Below are 24608 nucleotides of genomic sequence, written 5' to 3'. Positions count from 1 at the left end.
AGTGAGTAGAGCTGATTTGATCTCAGTGGAAATCTCATTTTCCCTCTTAATAACAAGAACTTAGTTCCATTTTGGCTCTCGAATTATAGGCAGAAAATGACGTTAAGAAAGCAGGTAACATTTTAATTCAGTGATCAAACACGAGGCCAATTCCTGAAAATTTTAGAGTTGACTATTTAGCTAAGGTGACACAAGTCTACAAACTACATGAGCCAAGAGGCACCTGGGTGGCTCAGTAGTTAAGCGTCTACCTTCTGCTCAGGTCATGGTCCCAGGGTCCTGGGATCGAGCCCCGTGTCGGTCTTCCTGCTCTGCGGGAAGACTGCTTCTCCCTCTCCCACTCCCCCTGCTTGTGTTCCCTCTCCCACTCCCCCTGCTTGTGTTCCCTCTCTGGCTGTGTCTCTCTCTGTCAAAGGAACAAATAAAATCTTAAAAAAAAAAAAAAAAATGTGAGCCACGAACTAAACCTAACTCAAAAACCCATGTTTCCAAACATATCGTAGTCTGAAAGTGCAAGCAGGTCAGAGTGCTAAATAAACTTTGAGCAGTATGAAGACAGAATGATGTGACAAGCTTTACAATCTCTGGAGTAATTATAAATGTTCAATAAATATTTACTAAATAAATAATGATGAAACCACTCAAAGATTCAGGCCAGACATTAGATTTTCAAGCCTACAGTGTTCAAGAAATTAAGCCATCAAACGGTGGAAGCTGTTTCCTTTTGGGCTGAACCTATAAGGTAATGAAAGGCAGGGAGGGTTTTTGGTAATGCTTAATCAAGACAGAAATCAAAGATTATAAATCTATAGTTTTATTAAGACAAAAACTGACAATGTGGTATGAAGTTTACATTTAAACAAAGTTTCCACAGAAACCTAACACATGCCTAAAAAGATTTTACCATGGAGTTCTAGAATGCAGGTCTAGACGATGTCAAGAACTGATGGATCTCATGATTCAAGACAGCATTTTGGGTATTAGTTAATTCTTAGGATTAAAAAAAAGTTTTATTTTGCTTTGTGTTTTAAAGTGAACCACTGCCCCAGTATGAAAGTTAAATCTTCTCCTGAGACCAGGGCTTTTGAAATCCTTCCACTCTTGAAGTGATTCAGTGAACTTGTGCTGTCAGTGATGAACCCTGCCACCTATGATTGATTTCAGAGTTCAAAGTTCAAATAACAGGCTTCAAGAGTTTTCCACCCTAAGAGCAGGGACTTTTCTTTCTCTATTCTCCCACTTTCTATTCTACCCTCTTCCCCTCCCCAAATACCTCAGCCAGTGGCGTGGATGGACAAGCTGATGTTAAAACTTCATAACTGGAAAAGAAAGGGTCTTCTTAACAATTTCAAGAATTAGCACCTCTAAGACAGAACAATCTGCCTATGTATACACTCCAATAAGACTTTTCCTCTTCAACCAGTTTCCATACCCAAAATGGCAGCTTTGGTAACATTAACTGGCTTAGTCCTTTGTTGGGAACAGCATTAAGCTCAGGCAGGGAACACCTTGGCTTTTAAGTTTCGGGCATTCACAGCTTTTAAACAGTCTCTCACAGTCCTCATTTAGGTTGCCAATGACATTTTTTTGAAAAGATAAAATATTCTGGACATAGAACCGAATCACCACAAGTTTGTTCTTTCCATTGTTTCACCATTTCCCCAATCAGGCCCCAAATTTTAACAAAAATGATCCTACCCATCTCTTTTCCTTCCCACCCCCAACCCTCCCACCCCCAAATGATACACCAGTAATAGCCAAAAACTACACACATGCTACGCTGTAAAAATGCAGAGTTAACACTATTGGGAAGAAGGCTGTGGGTTGTGGAGATGCGCTTTGAAGATCTACAGTATCTTTTGCTCTCCCACACACCCATTCTGCAAGTTCTGTCCTTCATGGAAGGCCCTTTGCCCGTCTCAGCAAAGTACAGAATGGGCGGCCTTGCAACACTTCTCTTCCTTCCCCTCCACTGGGATGGGTGTGCCAACTACACAGCATGGAAAGGCTTTAAAGCACTTGGGCTGCTGTAGGGCACAGAAACGATACTGACTCTTCAAAGAACATCTTCTCAAGCCACCTCTATGGTGTCAAGACAAGTAGAACTCCTTCCCTCCCCACTCGAAACCCACAGTCAGATGTGACAGGGGCAGGTACTCAGGAGAGTTAATTCTTGTCATCTTTTTTGTCATCATCCTCCGAGGGGTAAGAATGCCACGTCAGCCTTTCCTCATAGAAGGATATGACCACCTGTGGGCACTTGACATTGGCTTCCTTGGCAGGGACTAGGTCAGCCTCATCAGAATTTTTCCTGCAGAACAAAGCAGAGAGACCTTGAGACGAGGTGCTGGTGGTCTCCTAACTTGGATGACACAAGGGATAGGGCTTTAAAATTCCAGAAGAGTAGCCTAAGGAAGGGTGATAACATGGCCCAAGCAGCATTTTGTCAAGTGACATCCTCAGAGATCTTCTGTTGAAAATCCTCTCTGGGTATCTTTGTTAAAAGCTAAGTCACTTAACTCAATCTATCACATCTGAACCTCCGGGCAAGGTCAGGAAAAAAAAAACACATGACTCTCAGATTCTTAAAGGGCAGAAAAGAGGCTTCCACACTCTTCCAAAAGCCATATCCCAGCTACCAAAAGCCCATGGAGAGATCTCAGCTTTGTAACAGAATTTAGTATCAAGTTGGATAGTAAGATTTAATACCAATACTAAGATTTAATACCACTGGCTCTAGCCAACACAGGTGGACACGTTCTCATTGACTCATAATTACACTGTTTAACATTACCAAATGCCATGCTCACACAGATATTCCACAACTCCCAGGTGCTTTGAAATGGTGCTTCAACACTGGGAAGTAGAAAATAAGGGACTGTTACATAATTTTCTGTATTTTTCTGGATTTTTAAAATGGTCTCAAAATTTGAAAATCACATACATTTTTACAAGGGACTTAGGAGTAAGGCCACTGGGAATCTCCTAGATGGGAGCAGCAGCATTAGGGTAGGTAGCAGTTATACGATGGGATCTCTGATGAGGCACCACCCAAAACTTCTAGAACTCAGCAACAGATAAAACCAAAGCCAGAGAGCCCAAAGAACCAGGGTTGACTAAGCTGGTAAGGTAGGTTTTTGAACAATGGACTGAAGAAAATGGGAGGGGAAAAGGAGTATGATAGTACGGGAGCCTGAAGCAGGCTGCCCTTGTTGACAATAAAAACACCACTTTCTGAGGGAAGTTCATTCAGTCATTTCAGAGCAAAGAAATATTTGCTATTTTGGAAATAGACAAGTATCTCAACTCTCCAGGAAAATCACCTTAAAATGAACTTGGTTTTATAATCAACATCCAATCTTTTTATCTTAACCCGTAGATTTACATTCTTTACATATCTTTACAAATAGCAGTAATTCAACCAAAGGAGTGTAATCTTAAACAATATGGAGACAGTACTGTAACTCAGACTGGTCACATGCAGGCAGAGAAAATACATTCTAGTTGGACTATAACCCCTGCTTATCAATCCTTTTCCCCCAGATGCACACCTTAAAAATGAACGTTTCTCCTATAGGCTGCAATAAATCAGCTAAAAGTTCAGATTCAGTGAACATCTAGGGAATGCAAAATAAGAAAACAGTTTCACCTGTGACATAGGCTTTCAGTAGTGTCAAAATTAGGCCTCTCTGGCCACCTTCTAAACCAGAGGAATTAGTGTAGATGGGAGTTTCAGAGAAGGTTCTAGACTGACAAAAGGACAAAATCCTTAGAATGATGCCTTAATTGGCAAAAGTTTAGAATCAAATGATCCTATGGGAGGGGGGAAGCTCAAGTATTTTTCAACAACCAAGAAAAAGGAAAGAAAGCCTTCCTTTTGGACAGAGAACAGGGAAATTTTAGAGAATTTGGGGTTACAGTTCTTGTAACTCTCAAGACAAGTGTTTTCATTAAGCTGTTACGTGGAGTATTACTACCATTGCTATACTTCTAATGAAAAAAAAATAGCCTTGCTCTATGCTCAGTGTAGTAAAGAGGACTTGCTGACCCCTACTGGCTGATCCTGGAATTACAGAATCTGCACAAAGTAGAAAGGATCTAACAACCAAGGACAAAGGAAGAGCTACAGAAATTCTTAACTAACCCTGAGAAGTTAACAGAACTTCTGATCCTGGGGCCAGCCCGATCTTTATTAAGGAGGTAGTACAAGGGGAGGGTGATTCAATCACATTTCATTCTCCCCCTTCATTTACATAAGTGAAATGTGATCCTTCCCGTATCTTCTGTTCTGGATTTTCTCCCATCTCCTAAAAAACCGGGCAAAGATCTGAGAATCCTAAGGGCCCCTACCTGTAACTCATGAGTCCAGGTTGGCAGTCAGGCCGAGGGTCACTATCGAAGGACTATGCCATCTTAAAGATTTCACACTTGGGCGACTGGAATTTCGAAGGTCCAGCTCTTTTCCTCTGGCATGGAACAGATGGGGAGAAGAAAAAAACCACCACACAGAGCCACTGGCAGACTCACCATTTCATCAGGAACATGAGTTCTCCACTGGAGTCTGTAGCTCCAATAATCCGCTCTGGCTCCAAACCCCGGGCAAAGCCTCGTGGCTTTTCTGACTGTAAAAACCAGATGGATGGAACAACTTTAATTATATGGGGCTATTATCCAGACTGGAGTCACTCCTGCTTCTCTGATTAATATAATCACACTCTTTGTCAATATTTCACCAATACCTTGGCTCCAAGTCACAGGCCTTTTTGCATCCTTGAGTGATTCTTCCATCAAGGTCTTGAGGTTTCCCCATATGTAAAAAGGGACATACATCTCAAGCAAAATAAATTTTCACAGCTGTTTCTTCACCCTCAGAAGATAACTTACTTTAAGGTACTGAATAGATGAACATAGCTATCTCACACCTATAATGATTACAACACTGAAAACTACCTACAAGAATGAATTTACTGGCACTTACTATTTTTGAACCTCAGATAAAATAAGTATAGATTATGTGGCTTGACCAGAGTGAACCCCCTAACACTTTGTAAGCATTAGCCTAAGATTCCAGAAGGAATGAGAGATGGCTGCTGAGGTCCAAGAAGCAGCTGAATAAAAGTCCTTAAATCTAAAAATTAAAAGGGCTTTCAGCTTCTTTGACAGCAGTAGGAACTCTGGGCTAGTAAAAATTCTCCCCTCACCTCTTCTTTCTTCTTCTTTGGTTTGCTCTCTTCTCCCTTATCTTCAGAATCAGAGTCAGCTTTGCGTTTGCCTCCCTCTGATTTATCTGTCTCATGTGCGGTTTTCTGTGACTGTAGAAATTCGGCAATGAGATCAGGGCAATCCAGGTTCTCTTCTGGCTCCCACGTGTTATCCTCACTGAAACCAGAGGGCACAGTGAGTCACACTTCCCATTCAAAGTTAGCACACTCATACTAAGGAGACGCACAGGATGACGAGAGCTGGTGTCCTTGGAAAAGAGGAGTTAATGATAATGAGTAACCAGATTGTGTCCAAGACCAAGAACTTGGTAATGCTGAAATTTCTTGGGGGTGAGGGGAGGTAGGGGACTTTTTAATACAAATTGAAAGCTTAGAAACTTGCCTTCTTCAAAGGAAAATTACTCTCTTTGCATACTTGAATCAGTCTAAAGCTGCACATAAAACTGCTTCTCAGAAATCACTGTCTTGCATTATAGCACTTTGTACATGTAGACAGTTTTCCTAATTAGACTATAAGCCATGAAGGCCAGGCCTGGGTCACACTCCCCAACAGAGCACCCTAGGCCTTGCACATTACTAGACTCCTGAGAAATAGTCAGTGACTAAATGAATGGATTTACCCAGGTTAATGAAACTTACTCTGAGAACCCCTTCCACTTTAGGAGGTACTCGACTTTGCCCTTTACCACTCGACGGTCAAGAACTTTTTCCACCACATATTCCTCTTCCTCCTCTTCTAGCACCTCCTCCACTTTCTTCTTGTTTTGTTTCTTCCCCATAGTGCCCGCCAGCTTTCTGGTCTAAAGGGTGACGCTGCTAAAGTGATAAAATAAAAAGGGCGTTAGGGCACACTTTTCTTGGTTAGGTGAGTATGTGGACGGTTAGAAATCCAGGGACTTCACTGACTTTAATAGCGTATGCTGCTTATATTAAGTGTTCTGCCTATGCAGCTTCAGTATAAAATAAAGTTTTCTGATATATTCAGCTAGAAAGTTAGTGCATAAACAGCCCCAACCAATCTCATAGCAAAACTTTATTCTTGCATATCCACTTAAAACTTTTATACCTATTCTAAGTTTTTTGTTTGTTTTTGTTTTTTAAGATTTCACTTATTTGTGAGAGAGAACAAGCAGGGGGAGTGGCAGGCAGAGGGAGAAGCAGGCTCCCCACTGAGCAAGGAGCCCAATGCGGGACTTGATCCCAGGGCCCTGGGATTATGACCTGAGCTAAAGGCAGATGCCTAACCAACTGAGCCACCCAGGCATCCCTATTCTTTCTAAGTTATTATGTTCCCAATACCCCTTTAATATAGAGCATGGTATCTAAAATATTAATTAAATTGGGGGCACCTGGGTGGCTCAGTTGGTTAAGCATCCAACTCTTGTTTTCAGCTCAGGTCATGATCTCCAATCAGCGGGGAGTCTCCTCTCTCTCCCTCTGCCCTTCCCCCTGCTCATGCTCTCTCTCTAAAATAAATAGATCTTTAAAAAAAAAATTAAATTGAAAGCAAGGCTCCTAAAAATAATGTACACGTCAGACTTATATACATATAACCCTCTGATCCATACTTCCGTATTACTGGACTTCAACTTTTACAGTGTGAAGTAGCTTGTCCTATTTATCAAACATCTGGCTTAATTTTTCCCCATTTCTTTGCATTGTTAAAACACCTCTCCTGAGTCTCCTTAAGGTTTTTTATGCAGCGTTTTCTGAATGCCAGCAATGATTTACAATTTGAAAGTTTCTTGTTAGTTTCTTACTCTACTTAGTTTATTTCTGAGGTGGAGAAAAGACTCATAAAAATGCCAGAATGACTACAAAATCCTCTAAACTGGGACAACGCAACAATCTGGAAAATGATAGGGAAAAAAAAAAGAGATTGTTATTACAGTTATAGAACCTGAGTTTATTCTTTTGTAAAATACATCTCCAGGCCGGGTGACTCCTAGTGCTTAAATTCTAGTTCCCTATGAATTTATTTTTAATCCTTCAAATAAAACAACTGTTGGTAGGCTTAAAGCCATTTGCTTACCAATTTGTGTCAGTAGGTGGCGCCCTAAGATATCAATACAACAAAATGAGCTACAAACCTGGCCAAAAATCTAATTGATGGATCACAGTTGCCCACAATGAGATACAAAGAATCAAGAGTATAGCAGATAATCCAAGCCAAGAAAGTAGTTACTACCATGTCTGAAATTCAAAGCAATGCTGATTTGGGGTTAAACTGGTTGTTCCTAGCATCCTTGAGAAAGGGAGTCTTAGCCTAAGTAGAAATTCTTCTAAACATACTTTAATATGGGCATGTACAAAATATTTTTTTAAAAAAGTCCATCTACAGGATGCCTGGGTGGCTCAGTTGGTTAAGCAACTGCCTTCTGCTCAGGTCATGATCCCAGGACCCTGGGATGGAGTCCCACATCGGGCTCCCTGCTCAGCAGGGAGTCTGCTTCTTCCTCTGACCTTCCCCCTTTCATGCTCTCTCTTTGTCTCATTCTTTCTCTCTCAAATAAATAAATAAAATCTTTAGAAAAAAATAAAATTTCAAAAAAAAGTCCATCTACAGACCATATGAAATATAACAAATTTTCATAAAAGTCAAGATCATATGAATCAGTTAAATTATCCACAAGCAGCTTTGGTTTATACCCTGAGATATTCCCATGTCCGCATACATGAGCAATGCTTACTTACTGAAACATTTGTTTAACTATACTAGAAAATCTAGACACTGCTGGATACTGGATATTCAAGAGAATTAAGACATGGTTCTTGCTTTTCTGATGCTTAATGTCTGAAAAGAAAAAAGCAAACACCACTTTTACTTAAAGGTATTCTGAACTTTAAGATTTTATTTATGGGGCACCTGGGTGGCTCAGTTGGTAAAGCGCTGGCCTTCAGCTCAGGTCATGATCCCAGGGTCCTAGGATCGAGCCCCGAATCAGGCCCCGTGCTCAGGAGGAAGCCTGCTCCTCCCTCTCCCATTCCCCCTGCTTGTGTTCCCTCTCTTGCTGTCTCTGTCAAATAAATTAATAAAATCTTTAAATAAATACTTTATTTATTTGACAGAGAAAGAGAGCGCACAAGAGCGGAAGTGGCAGGCAGAGGGAGAGGGAGAAGCAGGCTCCCTGCTGAGCAGAGAGCCCGATGTGGGGTTAATCCCACCTGGGATCATGACCTGAGCAGAGGCTTAACTGACTGAGCCACCCAGGTGCCCCAGGTATTCTGAACTTTTGCAGAGTGGCACAAAACAATGTTTTCTGGAGTGCTTTTAGTGTAGTCTAAGGCAACATGCAAGGCCCCTGGCCACAGAAGGATTCAGAACAGTTCTCAGATAAGAGGCATCTTTTCAACACTCTTCCTCTCCACTTTCATACTGAAGAATCTGCTTTGCTTTCCTTCCCTCCCCAACCTCTCTGTTTTTTAGAGAAAATGCCACACGAGTCTTCCCTTCTATCTTTTACTGATCAGACTAACCAGGGGATTGAATATAATCTGGCTAATTCTTGGCTAGCTTCACTATGCCTCTGATTCAGAGACTCTGTGTGCTTCTTTGTGGAGGGAGATAATTTCATGTTTCCAGAATTCTAACTGCCATATTACAAGTATTATTTTATGAGGAAAGAAAAATTTAGTTTTCCTTTTGGATAAGTACAGTTGTGCTTCCTCCCAAGAACAAGTCCTATTCTTTGCTTCCCTCTACTATGAGTTGAAGAAGTAAGCAGGATTCCTCCTCAGTCTTTGGTTAACGTGTGGAGAAAAATAAATTGACAATCACCTCAGATAACAAAGGGTACCACAGCTCTCCATACATTAATTTGGACTTAGAAACTGGAAGATACTCCCTTTCTCAATAGGTGGAAGGAAAACAATGGGTTACAGACAATCCAAAAACAGTAACTGTCCCCTAATAACCCCTCTACCAAGTAATTAAATTTAAGAAAGTAGAGGAAAGGCATTCTATCATTATGGCTTCAAAATTCAGAGCTATTCAAGGCCCTGTGTTATCTACATTAAGAGCTGTATTTGTCTTTCTCACAAAAAGCAGCAGCACTGAACACTGCCCATCCTATCCCGCTACTACGAACCAAAGGGGTCAGGACAGCTTCTGGTTCGTCTCTAGCTATCCTACAGGGCCTACTCCAGCAGGCCTCCTCTCCTGTATCATTAACCTGGTCCCCAGGAGGAAGAGGCAAGGGACAAAGAATATATCCTTTAGGTTAAGTAAAGAAACCCCCTAAATGGGGAATCTAAAGTGAGACCTCTTGATTTTCTTTACTCATTTAACTCATTGTCTTAAGAGCAACTCTAAAAAGTGAAGAATGTAGAAAACAGACTCCTGCTTCTCTCTGGGCTTGCTTATCTGGCTCATCCCAGCATCTACCTCAGGTACCGGATTCTTTATATTGGAGATTCTCAGCCAGGCTTCCCAACTTGTTTTCCCCTTTTTTATAGGTAGTTCTCTAGGGTCCTGAATAAGCTGGTTGTCAAAATCAGTGAAGTAAATTAAAAATGCAACCCACTCTTTCTATAGAATCCAGCACCTTCAGATGAGCCAAGAACCCCCTTAAATATTACAAAGTGCCGATTCTCAGTTTCTGTATGATTTTTTTTTAAGTTTTTTATTTACTTTTTTGAGAGAGAGAGAGAGAGAGAGAGAGAGAGAGAGAGAGAGAGAGCGCGCGCGCATGAGTAGGGGAGGAGTAGAGGGAGAAGCAGAGGCAGAGAGAGAAGCAGAATCCCGACTCATGACCTGAGCCAAAGGCAGACACCCAACCGACTGAGCCACCTAGGCGCCCCCCCAAATGGATTATTTCAAGAGAAATCCTCTTTCCCTGAATATGGCAGCCTCCAAACACTAGCAGGGCTATCCAGAAGGACAACTCTCAATTGGAATTGCTTGGCAAGGAAATCTCAAGGTAACTCAAATCAGTGTAGTAGCACAACGGAAAAATGCCTTTCATCAACACAATTTGCCATTTCCCCCTAAGCATCCTGGCACCAAAAGTGCCATAATCATTGAACAAAGAGTCAAAATTTATGACAGAACAACACAAGAGGTGTACGTAAGGGTGAACTCAGAAATCTTAGTTTTAGACAAGTCTCCTCACGGCTTATCCCGATGTTGCAGACAAAAAAAACTAGAGTTAACCTAAGCTGCTATAACTTTTATCTAAATAATTACTGGCGGGGGCACCTGGCTGGCTCAGTTGGTAAAGCATGTGACTCTTAATCTTGGGATTTTGAGTTTGAGCCCCACGTTGGGCTCAAAATAAACAAACAAATTTACTGGGTCTGCCACATTTTAAGCTGCCTAGAAAAATACACTTCTATTGAAATTTAGTTTACAAAGCGCTACCTCATTCGATCCTCGAAATGTAATGTCCTCAGTAAGGACGCCCAGCAAGGCGGAGCTAGGAGCCCTGCTGCACACACGGAACCAGGAACTAGCCACACACCTGGAGGGAGACTTCCCTTCAACCTGTACAAGAACAGGACAGAGATTTCTTCCTTCCTTCTTCTTCTTCTTTTTTTTTTAAGTATTTTATTTATTTGAGAGAGAGAGCATGAGCAGGGGGAGGGACAGAGTAAGAGGGAGAAGCAGACTCCCCGCTGATGCAGGGGCTCGATCCCAGGACTCCGGGGGATCACGACTCGAGCTGAAGGCAGACGCCTAACCAACTGAGCCACCCAGGCGCCCCAGGACAGAGATTTCTTTAAATGGATCCTCCCTACAATTTGTCATCAGTAAATAAGAAGTGACTGATAATGATTTTCTTTCAGAAAAGACCTTGTAAGGTATGGCTATTAAAAAACCAATGATTCTTAATTGGTTACTGGAATACAAAGGTATTCACTGTTAATTAAATCAGCAGGCAGTAACAAAGCCTTGGTTGTCAGTGCCCCAGCAAGCCTTTGGAGTCTTAAACTGACACATGATAGACGGTGCGGAAATTGTGAAGTACCTACACCAAGTAGGCTGGAGAGAGTACTAAGAAAATGCCAATTTTAAGAAACCAAAATTCATCTAGAGTGTCCCAATGAATCCAGGGATGGTGTAAATCTGAAGCAAGAGTCACAAACTCATAGCACTTTCAAGAGGGGGAAAAAAAAAAAAGCACTGTTCTGATTCTCCCTCTACACCCTCTACCAGGAGGTAAGAAGCTAGAAAATAGAGAGGAACAATGCTACTTGAAAGCAAAAGGCGGTAAGTATCAGATACAAGATAAGGCATTTTGTTTTGTTTTTGAGGAGCTGGTACTTACTTCTTGCCAGCCTGAAAGATCAAATTCCAGATGTCAGGACAGGTAACAATCACAGGCCTCTGAAACCAAAGCAGTAGGGCTTTGAGCTAAATGCTAAAGAGCATTCAGAATGTTGGTCTGGTGAGGTGACCATCTTTACTAAGAAAGAATTCACAGGAAAGCAGACCTTGAGGAGAGAGCTTTCACCTACAGCAGAATCAGAACCACCCATGAAGTTTATAGACAACCAGATCCAATGACATAGAAAGTAGGGTGTGCATTATTTTTAAGAAATACTGTTTTTCGGGGCATCTGGGTGGCTCAGCCGTTAAGCGTCTGCCTTCGGCTCGGGTCATGATCCCAGGGTCCTGGGATCGAGCCCTGCATCGGGCTCCTTGCTCGGCGGGAAGCCTGCTTCTCCCTCTCCCACTCCCCCTGCTTGTCATTCCTGCTCTCACGATCTATCAAATAAATAAAATCTTAAAAAAAGAAATACTGTTTTTCTATCTGTAATATAATACATGTATTCATATTCAATTACAAAAATATTTTATGTAGGAAATCAAAGTTCCTTGGCCCAAAACCTGCCAAAGCCTGTTCTCATTCTTTTATAAACACAGATATACATTAAGTGAAAATAGATTATTATGGTTCTACAACTTGCTTTTTTATAGAACGTAGTGCATCTTTCACACTGTTCCATATAGATCTCCATTCATAACAAGCTGCACAGTATTCCATAATGTAAGGACACACCATACTCTAACCATCACCTAGTGATGAAAATTTGGGTTGTTTCCAATTTTCTATTATTACAAACAATGTTGCTTTGACCATGGCATCTGCATCTTTAAAAGCTTCTTAGGTGATCTGTGTGACTCTTGATATTAGGGTCATGAGTTTGAGCGCCACGCTGGGCATACAGTTTGCTTAAAAATAAATAAATAATATAAAATTAAAAGCTCCTTAGGTGATTTAATGCATATCCTTGGATAAAAGCCATTGCTGTAAGAGGACTGGCAGAAACTACATTCCTCAGGTGAAATGACACAATTACAGACATAAATCAATTCTTAGAGTCAGCTAAAAGGCAGGTGAACATTTTACTTTCTTCATAGAATTGAGAATAAGGTTGGAGCAATAAACTGATGCTCTTGAAAACAAAACCTTCTCTATATCACATTCAGCATTATTCAATCTAGACCCTTTCTGCAAGAGCAATAAAATTGGAAGAGCACTGCTTGAAGGATCTTCATAGTTCCTCTCACCAGAAGAAAGCTAGTATGAGGTCAAGATGGTTATCTTTCCTGTCCCTACCTCTCAAAACAACTTTATGCCTATAGGCAGTTATATATATTTATTAAATAACTCGATTTCCTAATAAGTAAAAAAAAAAAAAAAAACATGTAACAACCCTCATGAGGTTCCTGAGGTGAGCTTTTATGACCTTCTGGTATTATCTATTTATGCATTTGCAAATATGTCCTATTTCATTAGATTATTTACTGCTTTAAGCTTAAAGATAGCTTTCTGAAACCCAATGCATTAAGAACTCAGTAAGAAAACAGCACTTCCATCCTGTTGTGTATGGTTGAAATTCATGGCTAAGTTTTTAAAACCAGAGAGCAGCTCCAAAACACACTCAAGAAGGACCCAGGTCTGGCTGTCATGAAGGAACCAATAATTATGAAACAGAGAAACCAAGATCTCATTTCTAGACGACCAGACAGAAGAGCTGCCAGAAACTGAAAAACCACACTTCATATACCTAAAGTGTAGAAAATTTCTTGTGCTCTTCCTTTTATCTGGCCCACACAGGAAAATAAAGTAACACGGGCGCCCGGGTGGCTCAGTTGGTTAAGCGACTGCCTTCGGCTCAGGTCATGATCCTGGAGTCCCGGGATCGAGTCCCACATCGGGCTCCCAGCTCAGCGGGGAGCCTGCTTCTCCCTCTGACCCTCCCCCCTCTCGTGCTCTCTCTCTCTCAAATAAATAAAATCTTAAAAAAAAAAGAAAAGAAAGTAACACCACTCTTGTAGTAACTGGCAAAAGGAATATTACCTTCCTACAAGAAAGGTAAGATGGGTGAGAAAGGAAGTAAACCCTGAATACAATGGAAAATCTCAACCATTTGATTTGTGAAAAGAACGTTAAGATTTCTGAAAATCAGTATAAATACCAAAAATCAGTTTTGATGATGCAACCAGTAAAGCTCTTAACAAACTCCAGAAGTTGTGATTTCAGGCTCAGCTTTTACACATTAACTTTTTTAAAAAGCCAATTAAATGAACAGTCGTCTAAGAATTCATAGTGTGTTTACTGAGCTCACGACAAAAGTGACAGCCATCCTTGATTTCTCCCCACTTATCCTCCGGATCTAGCCTCTTACTAAATCCTATTGAGTTTGTATCTTAAATTTCTTTTTTTTTTTGGTAAATATCTTTCAATTCCTACATTTTTTTAGGCCTACTACTTCCATCCTATTGCAAGCTAACATCATCTCTTGACTGGGTAACTCCTAACCCGAAGCATTCTCAATACTAGCCACTCACTTAAAATGCAGATCTTTTCAAATCATTATCTGTGAGCATCTGAGCTGAAGACCACTACACCTAACCTATCAATCACAATTACCTTGATCTTTGACCCAATCTTTCACTTCACTGATTCCCTTACCTAAAATGTCAGGGTCAGAGCCTCCCTGAGGCCCCAGACTAGGTTAAGTTATTAATTCTTCCTATGAACACCCTCCTACAGTATTCATCATTCAGCAATTATCTATTGGATACCTATTATGTGTAAGGTGCTAGACAAAGGGGGCGAGCAGGAGAGACAAAAATCCCTGGTCTCTTAGAATTTATATTTTAATGTGGACAAGCTGAGCATGAGTGGGAGTATGTGCACGCATGCATGTGCAGGCAGAGCAGGGCAGACAATAAGCAAGAAGGTAGTAGTGATAAATGCTATAAAGAAAGTATCTTTAGAGCTCCTGGGTGGATCAGTTAGTTAAGCGACTGCCTTCGGCTCAGGTCAAGATCCTGGAGTCCCGGGATCGAGTCCCACATCAGGCTCCCTGCTCAGCAGGGAGTCTGCTTCTCCCTCTGACCCTCTTCCCTCTCATGCTCTCTATCTCTCATTCTCTCTCTCTCAAATAAATAAATAAAATCTTAAAAAAAAAAAGAAAGTATCTTTAGATTAAGTAATATTTAAACAGAACCCCAATGACAAGACAACTTGGCAAAAATCAGAAACACACACCAAGCTGAGGGAATAGTTGGTTCAAAGTCCTAAAGTGAGAAGAGCTTGCTTTATCTGAGGAACAGAAATGTGACCAGGTAGAAATACCGAGACTGAAGGAATGGCCAGTAAGGACCAGATGATAATTATTGTGCGTATCACTCCCCACATCACTCCTTCTTTCATCTAGCTCCTTTTTCCATTCCTTATTTTCCTTCTGCCTCTTTTGCCTCTAGCTTAAAGACCTAGGCATTGGGGCGCCTGGGTGGCTCAGATGGTTAAGCGTCTGCCTTAGGCTCAGGTCATGATCCCAGGGTCTTGGGATTGAGCCCCACATCGGGCCTCACATCGGGCTCCTGGCTCAGCGGGGAGTCTGCTTCTCCCTCTCCCTCTGCTCATGCTCTCTCTATCTCTGTCTCTCAAATGAATAAAAAAAAAAAAAAAAAAGACCTAGGCATTAATGACCATCAAAGTTTTTAACTACAGCTCCTCCAGCGTTTAATACTATCTATTTAAAACCAAATAAAATCAATAAGCATTTACTAAAATCCTGGGTGGCATATAGGGTGACCAAGTCACTGGCGAAAGCACTGACGGTTCCACATTGAAGGGACCCTCTCACACCCAGACAAATGGAGCTGTTTGTTCAGGCCGGCAGGATATACAGCCACACAGGGAGCACATGCTTTTGAGAATCCCTTAATGGTAAGTAACAGCAACATAATAATAACTAAAACTTACTGAACACTTAAAACTTAATGTATATAGGGACACCTGGGTGGCTCAGTTGGTTAAGCATCTGCCTTCGGCTCAGGTCATGATCCCGGGGTCCTGGGATCGAGTCCCACATCAGGCTCCTTGCTCAACAGGGAGCCTGCTTCTCCCTCTGCCTCTGCCACTCCCCCTGCTTGTGCCTCTCTCTCACAAACAAAAAAACCCACTTAATGTATATAAAGGCATTCAATCCTCATGGCAACTCTATTAGACCCATTTCACAAATGAGAAAACTAAGGCTTATGAAAATTTCCCAAAGGCCCCAGAGCCAGGCCTGAAAGATAAAAACATACAAAACAATCCAAGTTGAACTTTATTTCAGTAAGAGAAATGGTAAGAATGTATAATAATTAGGGGCGCCTGGGTGGCTCAGTCGTTAAGCGTCTGCCTTCAGCTCGGGTCATGATCCCGGGAGTCCTGGGATCGAGCCCCGCATCGGGCTCCCTGCTCAGCGGGAAGCCTGCTTCTCCCTCTCCCACTCCCCCTTGCTTGTGTTCCCTCTGTCGCTGTGTCTCTGTCAAACAAAATTAAAAAAAAAAAAGTGTATAATAATTAGCAAAAGAAACATAAGCAAGAATAAATAGCCACAAAAGCACTACCGGGGCTTGGAAGAATAAATGGATAGGTTGATTAGGAAAGGTTTTGAAAAGTTGGGATTGAAGCCAGGCTCCAACAGCATTTTGAAAAGAGGGCAATTTGGCCCAAGGAACCTTTGTGAACAAAAGCAATGAGGCACATCTGAGGCAGACGGTGTGTAAACCAGTTTGGGCGGAGTAGACTGAATAGGAAAGTGGTAGGTAACTGCTAAAAAATTTTCTACGAGGTCCCTCCTCCTTAAAACAAAAACCAACTCCTCAGTGCAACATCTAGCACCCTTTGGTTCCAACCATTTCATACTTCTACTCCCTCACAAAACCTACACTCCTGTCAAAACTATAACCTGAACATGTCCTGCACATTTCCTCCATGCAAGCCTTTGCTCATTATTAAGAAGTGTTTCTGTCCAACACCAACAGTCAAAATCCGAGCCATCCTTCGAGACCGAACTTAAATGCTACTTCTTCCATGAAGCCTAGTCAAATATTTCTCTTTTCCTTGTGGTTCCTAAAGCATTTTGTTTCTACTTTTACTCACTCAATGAAAGGCAGGTCGGAGCCCTGTGTAACGTGTTGAACCTTCCTTGTATGGACAGTAAGGATGGATGTCTCAGACTCCAAAAACCAGGGACTAGAAGTTCAAAGCTGTTAGTCTTTTAGAGAATGATCAGTAAGAGGAATCTCATCTGCAAGCCCAAAATGGAAAACAAGAAAGAAGTACTTCTTTGCTGAGCATTAGCAACTACATACCAGTCATCAAAAGGCAGGTGAAGGCATGTGTGATATATACTTCATTTGTAGTCCTCTTGACTCATGTTTCTAAACTGCCGTTAGTCTGTTTGTTAGCTATGGCTGTTTGGGAGGCAAATGCTTTCCAGATGGAAAACTTGACTGAGTAGAAAACAAGAATTCGTGCCACATACCCAGTAAGCAGGAGTTTCATTTTTAAAGGAATACCTGCCCTTGAATTCCAGGACTAGGACTAGAAAACTGGTGTGTTAATACAATTAGAATTTTATCTGAGATGTGTCCAGAAACTTGGCTAACCCCTTTCAGTATGCTGATGTGGATAAACCGACACACACAGCTTTGGGTTGAGGGGCCAAAGGGATGTGCAAGAATTAGTAGGACACAGTGATAAACCTGAAGCAAGTCTTTTAGTTTAAGGGGAAATAAAAATGATTAGAAAGCTAGACCAGAACTATGGCTGAGTTGGAGTTAAAAGCAGAGACCAAAGCATTCAAAGATAAAACAAAACCAGATTATTGACACTAACCTCTCAAATACCACAGTTCGGTTAGGCCCTCAATGTGTTAGCTATTACTAAAGAGAAAGGCACAATTTCACAGATAAATTAGGTAGCTCCTTTTTGGTCAGCAAATATAAAAGCTAAAGGCAGTGAAGATTTAATACAAGTTATTCAATTCAAATACTGACATGATCTGAATTTTGTCCATATTCGAATAACTTCTCCAATTAACCTTGGAAAGGCTATTCAATTTTTCAGTAGACATCACTACCTGGAAACACTATTTATTTAACTTTATGCAAAGAATCCAAAAGAGGGGTGCCTGGGTGCCTCAGTTGGTTAGGCGACTGCCTTCAGCTCAGGTCATGATCCCAGGGTCCTGTGATCGAGCCCCGCATCGGGCTCCCTGCTCGGTGGAAAGCCTGCTTCTCCCTCTCCCACTCCCCCTGCTTGTGTTCCCCGCCTCGCTGTCAAATAAATAAAATCTTTATTCTTTTTTAAAGATTTTATTTATTTGACAGAGAGAGACACAGCGAGATACTATATACTAGCCATTAGTATTTTGTTCCAAAAACTCTTCAGAGAAATAACCTACAAAATGAAAATCTATCGGGCGCCTGGATGGCTCAGTCGTTAAGCGTCTGCCTTCAGCTTGGGTCATGATCCCAGGGTCCTGGGATCAAGTCCCACAACGGGCTCCCTCCTCGGGGGGAAGTCTGCTTCTCCCTCTCCCACTCCCCCTGCTTGTGTTCCTGCTCCCGCTATCTCTGTCAAATAAATAAATAAAATCTTTAAAAAAAATGAAAATCTATCAAGTCTAATGCACAATCTGTTATATCACCAGAGGTAGTATATAAACAAGGTGAGATTCTGATGAAGAAACTACTAAAAAAAATGACAAAACGCATCAATTCTCTTTTTAAATGGTATGAACTCAAAAAGAAACATTTTCCTAGTCCCTAAAATGGGCACAAGATATAACGGTTGCTTTTTATTTTTTTAAGTTTATTTATTTGTAAGTAATCTCTACACCAACGTAGGGCTTGAGCTCAGGACCCAGAGATCAAGAATCATGTGCTCTTCTGACTGAGCCAGCCAGGCGCCCCTATTTAATGGTTGCTTCTTTTCAGATGTCTGGTTAGAAAATTATCCGTATCCTGCACTTAAAAACGCAGAAGGCTAGGGTATCCTTACTTGGTCCCTTTCAACCAAGAAGCTAGAAGCACCAGACTACACACTATTTACATCTTTAATGAAAAAAACAATTTAGGTTACAGCAGCCAATGAAGAAAAATGGCACCAAAGGGAAAACTGGAAATGAATGAGGATCCTGAACCTGCCCTAAAGCTTTATTAAGGTGTGACCAGTTCCAACAAGTTTCCCACTCATTCATATTACTTACAATACAAATGTCTGTAAGCACCTAGGAAGGAACACAGGTACTAATTTCCCCACTGTATTCGTCCTTCCATTCCAAAACCTTGGACCTTTTCGGAGCTATTCCAAACTGCTGACAGGTTCTTAATACAACTGAGGAGGCTATCTTACCCCAGGCCAGAGTTTCCAGTATAACTGACCTTTTTGTAAACTCCCTCAATCGAGTTAAACCAATACAAGTCTGTATATAAGGCCGTCCGTGAAAACCCTTCATCTGAAGCTTTGAAGAAGTATTGCTCATTTTGTATTCAAATTTTCCAACAACAAAGAAAGGCTGGCTAAAAAATCACAAGAGCCTAAGAAATAAATCTCACGAGCTCACTAACTTTTCCTCCTTGTCTCCCCATTTCCCACATCATCTCACAGTCTCTCTCACTAACTTAATTCCTTAAGTATGAACTCACCTACACGCTTCTACAATTTCACTGTCCTTTGTGACTAGTGACGATCCCAGATAACAACTTACGGACTGTGAACCAAAGCAAGCGCTGCGCTGGGACTGTTTAACTCCCTGAAAGAATCAGAGTGAAGATAGTAGAAAATCCGGAAGAGGGAAGAAATCTTGTTTTGTCCTTTCTTCACACATTATTCTTAAAGCCTCCCCACTGTGTGAGGACCCATGAGGAAGCAAAGGCGGCCAGTTTTCCCCTTCACTCCTTACAGAAACACTCTCGGGGCCTCCGCCCTACTTACCCTAACAGCTCCTCCCCCTCTAGATCCAAGCCGGGCACAGAACTGCCCCTCCCTCTCCTAGCCCCCTCTCCTGTTTAACCAACAGGTCTCCTCCCCAAGTAGCACACCTTGGGCTGCCCAGCCCCGTCTACGATTTCCTCGAAGTTACTTCTCCTTAGCCCGGCGAGCGAAATTCCGCTGGCAGCCCCGGCAGGACCCAATATTCTCAGGTTGCGAGGGTCTCGCAGCCGTCAGCCCTCCCCACGCATGTCCCAGCACCAAGGCTGCCCAGCCTGTCCCCTTCCCAGTTTACTCAAAGTGTTTCCTCCCCAGCCCAAACCGGCAGCCGCCCACCCAACCCACGTAACATTGTCTTGGTCTACTCAGGCCCCGAGGGGCGACCCGCCAGGGCTCGGCCCACCCCGAATCGCCTCTATCTCATGTTCAGAGTACGCTGTCCGCCCCGCCCTCTCCATCCTTCTCGCGCCCGGCGCCCGGACCCCCTGCACCCGGCGGAGAGCTCGGCGCGGAAGGGCGCGGGACCGGGCGCGTTCCCCGCTCCCAACCTCCGCCACAGGCGCGCGCGGCCCCTCACCCAGGGCTCCCGCCGCCGCCGCTGCCGCCGCCACCACCGCGCGCCTCCCCCCCGCTTCCCCGCCTCTAGCAGGCTCTTCACCTCAGAGCAGCGCCCAAGAGCCCGAGAGGAATCGGTGCCGCGCTAATGGCGCGTCGCGTCGGGCCGGCCGGGGGAGTGGCGCCCAGAAAAGCAACAAGCCGATGGCCGTAGTCTACCCCCTCACTGAAGCGGCGTACCGCAGGCCCCAGCCAACGGCCCTCCCCTCAGCCGAACAAAAGAGCCTCGTACTCGGCGCAGCCCGCCGCCCGCACCGCGCAGGCGCGACGACCCTCTGCACAGCAGTATGGGACTCGGAGTCCGTCCCAGACTACAAGACCCGAAGTGCTGCGCGCGTCCTGCACCTCCACGCGGAGTTTGCGAGGGTTTCAGGGAGTTTTAGTTTTTTAACTGCAAGCGCCGGAGCGAGTGTAGTTTAGAACGTTGCCGCCTAGAGAGTTAGAACCTGCGGTTTTACAAGCGAGCCTCATGATGCTTGGTGCGAAAAATCAACCACTTCTGGACAGTAATTAACATCCTCGAAAATTTTTATTTTATTTATTTATTTTTTTAAAGATTTATTTATTTATTTATTTGAGAGAGAGAATGAGATAGAGAGCATGAGAGGGGAGAGGGTCAGAGGGAGAAGCAGACTCCCCGCTGAGCAGGGAGCCCGATGTGGGACTCAATCCGGGACTCCAGGATCATGACCTGAGCCGAAGGCAGTCGCTTAACCAACTGAGCCACCCAGGCGCCCCGTCCTCGAAAATTTTTAATCGAAATAGGTTTCTCACCAGAGCTTTATCGAATATCCAATAATCTCCGTAATCCTCAATTTCTGCCTCAGATTTGTGTAAGGCTCCTACCTCCCCTTCTAGGTCTTGCCTCACCTTTTAGACTAGGTTTGGTCCCCATGGTAGTTGTCATGGCATCCTGAGTTTCCCTTTTTCATTGGCTGTGCCAAGGGAGAAGCTCTAGTGCAGAACCCCCTTATCTCCATCAGCACTCCTCACCCAGCCTCCCAAAACATAGAAATAGGTAAAAATCACTCTTGTTATTCTTTGAGACAAACGGTTCAGTTCTGATTTCAACTATATCGCTGTCCCCAGATTTGTTCATATTGGAAATTCAGTCTCTCATGTCATTCACCCCACTTTATGGTCATTAGTTAATATCTGCTATTCTCGAAACTCCTGTTAAGGGTAGAAATTTCGCCTTGTGTTGTTCATCACTCTATACCTGGTGCCCAGTACAGTTCCTGGCACGCAGTTGTCAAGCAATATTTGTTGAATAAATGATTAAGTGAATTAATGAAATGTTCTCCTATCTGATGGGAAAGTGGGGGTGATTAACCTTTCCTTCATCTCTTCACATCAGATTTATGGTTTTGGGTTTTTTTTTTTCCCCTCTCTCTCTCTCTCCTTTATTCTTCTTTTTTCTATATAATCAGGAACTAAATAGAACTACCAGGGGTGCCTGGGTGGCTCAGTGGGTTAAGCATCTGCCTTCAGCTTTGGTCATGAGGTCATGATCCCAGGGTCATGGGATCAAGCCCAGCATCTGGCTCCTTGCTCAATGGGAGCCTGCTTTTCCCTCTCCCTCTGCTGCTCCTCCTGCTCGTGCTCTCTCTGTGTCAAATAAATAAATAAAATCTTTTTTTAAAAAAATAGAACTACCAGAATATGATTTTCCCCCCCTTATTTTGAATATTCAAATATCCTCCTAATCAGAGGTAAAGAAGAAAGGCAACCAGTCTACTGAACTCCACCTCAGAATGCAGGAGCCTGTATTTACCTAACAGTTTTGCTGAGCCAGGCACTGTGCAGGGCTCTGGAAAGTTGCTGTGAAAGAAACCCAGCCCAACAATATCGTAATACTTTTGCTAAGAGTCGTGAGAGCACAGAGAAAAGGGCAATTCTTCCTGAGACATTTGGGTTGGGTGTCCAGGAAGAGGCAAAAATCCACCTAATCACTTCCTCCTAAAGTGTCCTATTTTGTTTTTAATAACTGTAATGAGAAAATTAGTTCTAATAATATTAGCTACTGTTATTGATGTTCACCCCAGCACTAGGAATTCTGTTAAGGCCTTGATTACTGTTATTTAATCCTAAACAACGCTGAGAAGTGGGAATTACCATTTGCATTTTACAGAAAGACCCTCAGAGGTCGTATAATCTGATCAGGGGCATTCAGCAAGAAGGGGGTAGAATTGAAGTTTGATGTTACCTCTAACTTCCAAACCATAGTTCTGCCCACATGAAATGCTGCCATCCCTAATTCCTCATATTAAGCTGAATTCTGCTTTCCCATCTAAATACCACCAATTCCTCCTAATTCTGGGTGTGTGGTTGCACACAGTTGTGTTCTGTAAACCTAATTCCTCTTTCGTATATCCTTCTAGTATTGAAATTCAGCCTTTATGTTCCCCAAGGTCTTACTTCTCTAGGCTAAATGTCACCATTTTCTTAAACCTACGTCATCGGAAAACAGCTTCTGGTCTAGCACATATGGTTTGTTAGTAAATTCTGGCTCTTTATATGGGTATTTCAAAGTAGAGGGAATCATCATTGTATAAATGCTCTACACCTTTCTAGAATTAAGGGAGTAAAAGGTCACCTTTTCAGGTATTGGAACACCACTGGTTTATGCTAATCTACAATCTACTCAGAGCTCTCTTGTTAATAATCTATTCTGGAACTCTGTCAGGGATGAAGGTCAAACTCTCAAGCCTAAAGTTTCTGCATAACAATATCTTTTTTGAAAGTCTTTTTAGGATCAAATGGGTTCAGTTCTTTTCTCTTCCCATAAGAATGGCGGCATTTTAAATTATTCAGAGCCTCAGAGTCTCTTTCCCTTCTAAGGGTGATTGCAACTCAGTCATAATAACCTTGCTCAAGACAGCATTTGAAGTCACACTGCTCGTGCCCACAGGAAATATGTCTCTCACATGAAGTTCCTAAAATCACAAGGAATGTGGGGAAGAGAGGAAGTTGGATGCTGCAAAAAGGAACAAGGACTTGGAATCAGGCTGAACTGGATTCAGTTCCGTCTCTACTTTTTGTCTGCTGTGTAACTTCAAACAAGCTCCTTAACCTCTCTGAGCCTTGGCCAACATAAAAATCTGAAACATGGAAACATTACTCAAGATCTAACTTGCAGGGGTGCCTGGGTGGCTCAGTGGGTTAAGCATCTATCTGCCTTTGGCTCAGGTCATGATCCCTGAGTCCTGGGATCGAGCCCCACATCAGGCTTCCCACTCCGTGGGGAGTCTGCTTCTCCCTCTCCCTCTGCTGCTCTCCCTGTTTGTGCTCTCTCTCTCTCTCTCTGTCAAATAAATAAATAAAATCTTAAAAAAAAAAAAAGACCTAAGTTGCAGCATTTCTGTGGGATGGACTGTAATGTATGAAGGGAATGCCATATACCAGCACTTATAAACAGTAGCTATTTTAGGTACAGTAGATAGCTGCTTCTCATGTGATTTAAGGAGTGGGGGGAAGTACAGCACTTTTGAAATATTTTCTTCCCTCCTGTCTGAAGTTCTGTGTTTCATTTTTCCCCCAATTTTTAAAATGATGGTAAAATATGCATAACATAAAATTTACCATCTGAACCATTTTTTAAAAAGGTTTTATTTATTTATTTGACAGAGAGAGAGAGCGAGCGAGAGAGGGAACACAAGCAGGGGGAGCGGCAGAGGCAGAGGGAGAAGCAGGCCTCCCGCGGAGCAAGGAGCCCAATGCGCTGCTCGATCCCCAGACCCTGGGATCATGATCCGGGTGGAAGACAGACGCTTAACGACTGAGCCATCCAGGCACCCCCATCTGAACCATTTTTTTTTTAAGATTTTATTTATTTGAGAGAGAGAGCACATGAGAGGGGGGAGGGTCCGAGGGAGAAGCAGACTCCCTGCCGAGCAGGGAGCCCCATGCGGGACTGGATCCAGGGACTCCAGGATCATGACCTGAGCCGAAGGCAGTCGCTTAACCAACTGAGCCACCCAGGCGACCCCATCTGAACCATTTTTAAGTGTACAATTCAGTAGTATTAAATGCACTCCAGTGTTGTGCAACCATCACAATCATCCATCTCCAGAACTCTTTTCATCTTGTAAAACTGAAACTCTATACCCATGAAACAAAAATTCCCCATTCCTCCTCCCCCTAGCCTCTGGCAGCCATCATCGTACCTTCTAAGATTTGGACTATACTAAGAATCTCATATAAATGGAATCACATGGTATTTGTCTTTTTGTGACTGGCTTATATCATGTAGTATAATGTTCTGAAGGTTCATGCATTGTAGTATGCGTCAGAATTTCCTTTTTTTTTTTTTTTTGAGGCTGAAGAATATTCCATTGTATGTATACATTGCTTTTCTTTCTTTTTTTTTAAAAGAATGACAGAGAGAGAGACAGTGAGAGAGGGAACACAAGCAGGGGGAGTGGGAGAGGGAGAAGCAGGCTTCCCGCTGAGCAGGGAGCCCGACGCGGGGCTCGATCCCAGGACCCTGGTATCATGACCTGAGTTGAAGGCAGATGCTTAACCGACTGAGCCACCCAGGCGC

At 42.8% G+C, this 24608-nt stretch overlaps 1 protein-coding gene across 4 annotated transcripts; it reads right to left on the bottom strand.

Annotated features, from left to right (window-relative positions):
* Window positions 1-800: 800 nt before the first annotated feature.
* CBX1 (chromobox 1) lies at window positions 801-20326 on the bottom strand. Of its 4 annotated transcripts, none has more exons than XM_027568116.2 (6): window positions 20109-20323; window positions 11489-11547; window positions 5862-6038; window positions 5202-5379; window positions 4528-4622; window positions 801-2311 (listed from the first exon to the last, which is right to left on the bottom strand). In XM_027568116.2, exons 3-6 carry the CDS (start codon window positions 5999-6001, stop codon window positions 2167-2169), a joined length of 558 nt encoding a protein of 185 aa, XP_027423917.1. In that variant the 5' UTR covers window positions 6002-6038; window positions 11489-11547; window positions 20109-20323; the 3' UTR covers window positions 801-2166. The 4 variants fall into 4 exon arrangements, with proteins under 4 accessions (XP_027423917.1, XP_027423918.1, XP_027423916.1 ...); XM_027568118.2 differs by lacking the exon at window positions 11489-11547 and adding an exon at window positions 2795-2856 and having other exon boundaries at window positions 2176-2311; window positions 20109-20326; XM_027568117.2 differs by lacking the exon at window positions 11489-11547 and having other exon boundaries at window positions 5862-6035.
* Between the last annotated feature and the right edge of the window lie 4282 nt (window positions 20327-24608).

The sequence above is a fragment of the Zalophus californianus genome, chromosome 16 (genome assembly GCF_009762305.2).
Source record: "Zalophus californianus isolate mZalCal1 chromosome 16, mZalCal1.pri.v2, whole genome shotgun sequence".
Classification (NCBI taxonomy): Eukaryota; Metazoa; Chordata; class Mammalia; order Carnivora; family Otariidae; genus Zalophus; species Zalophus californianus.
Note: the sequence above shows the minus strand (reverse complement) of the source record. Positions and strands in the feature narration are given on the sequence as shown.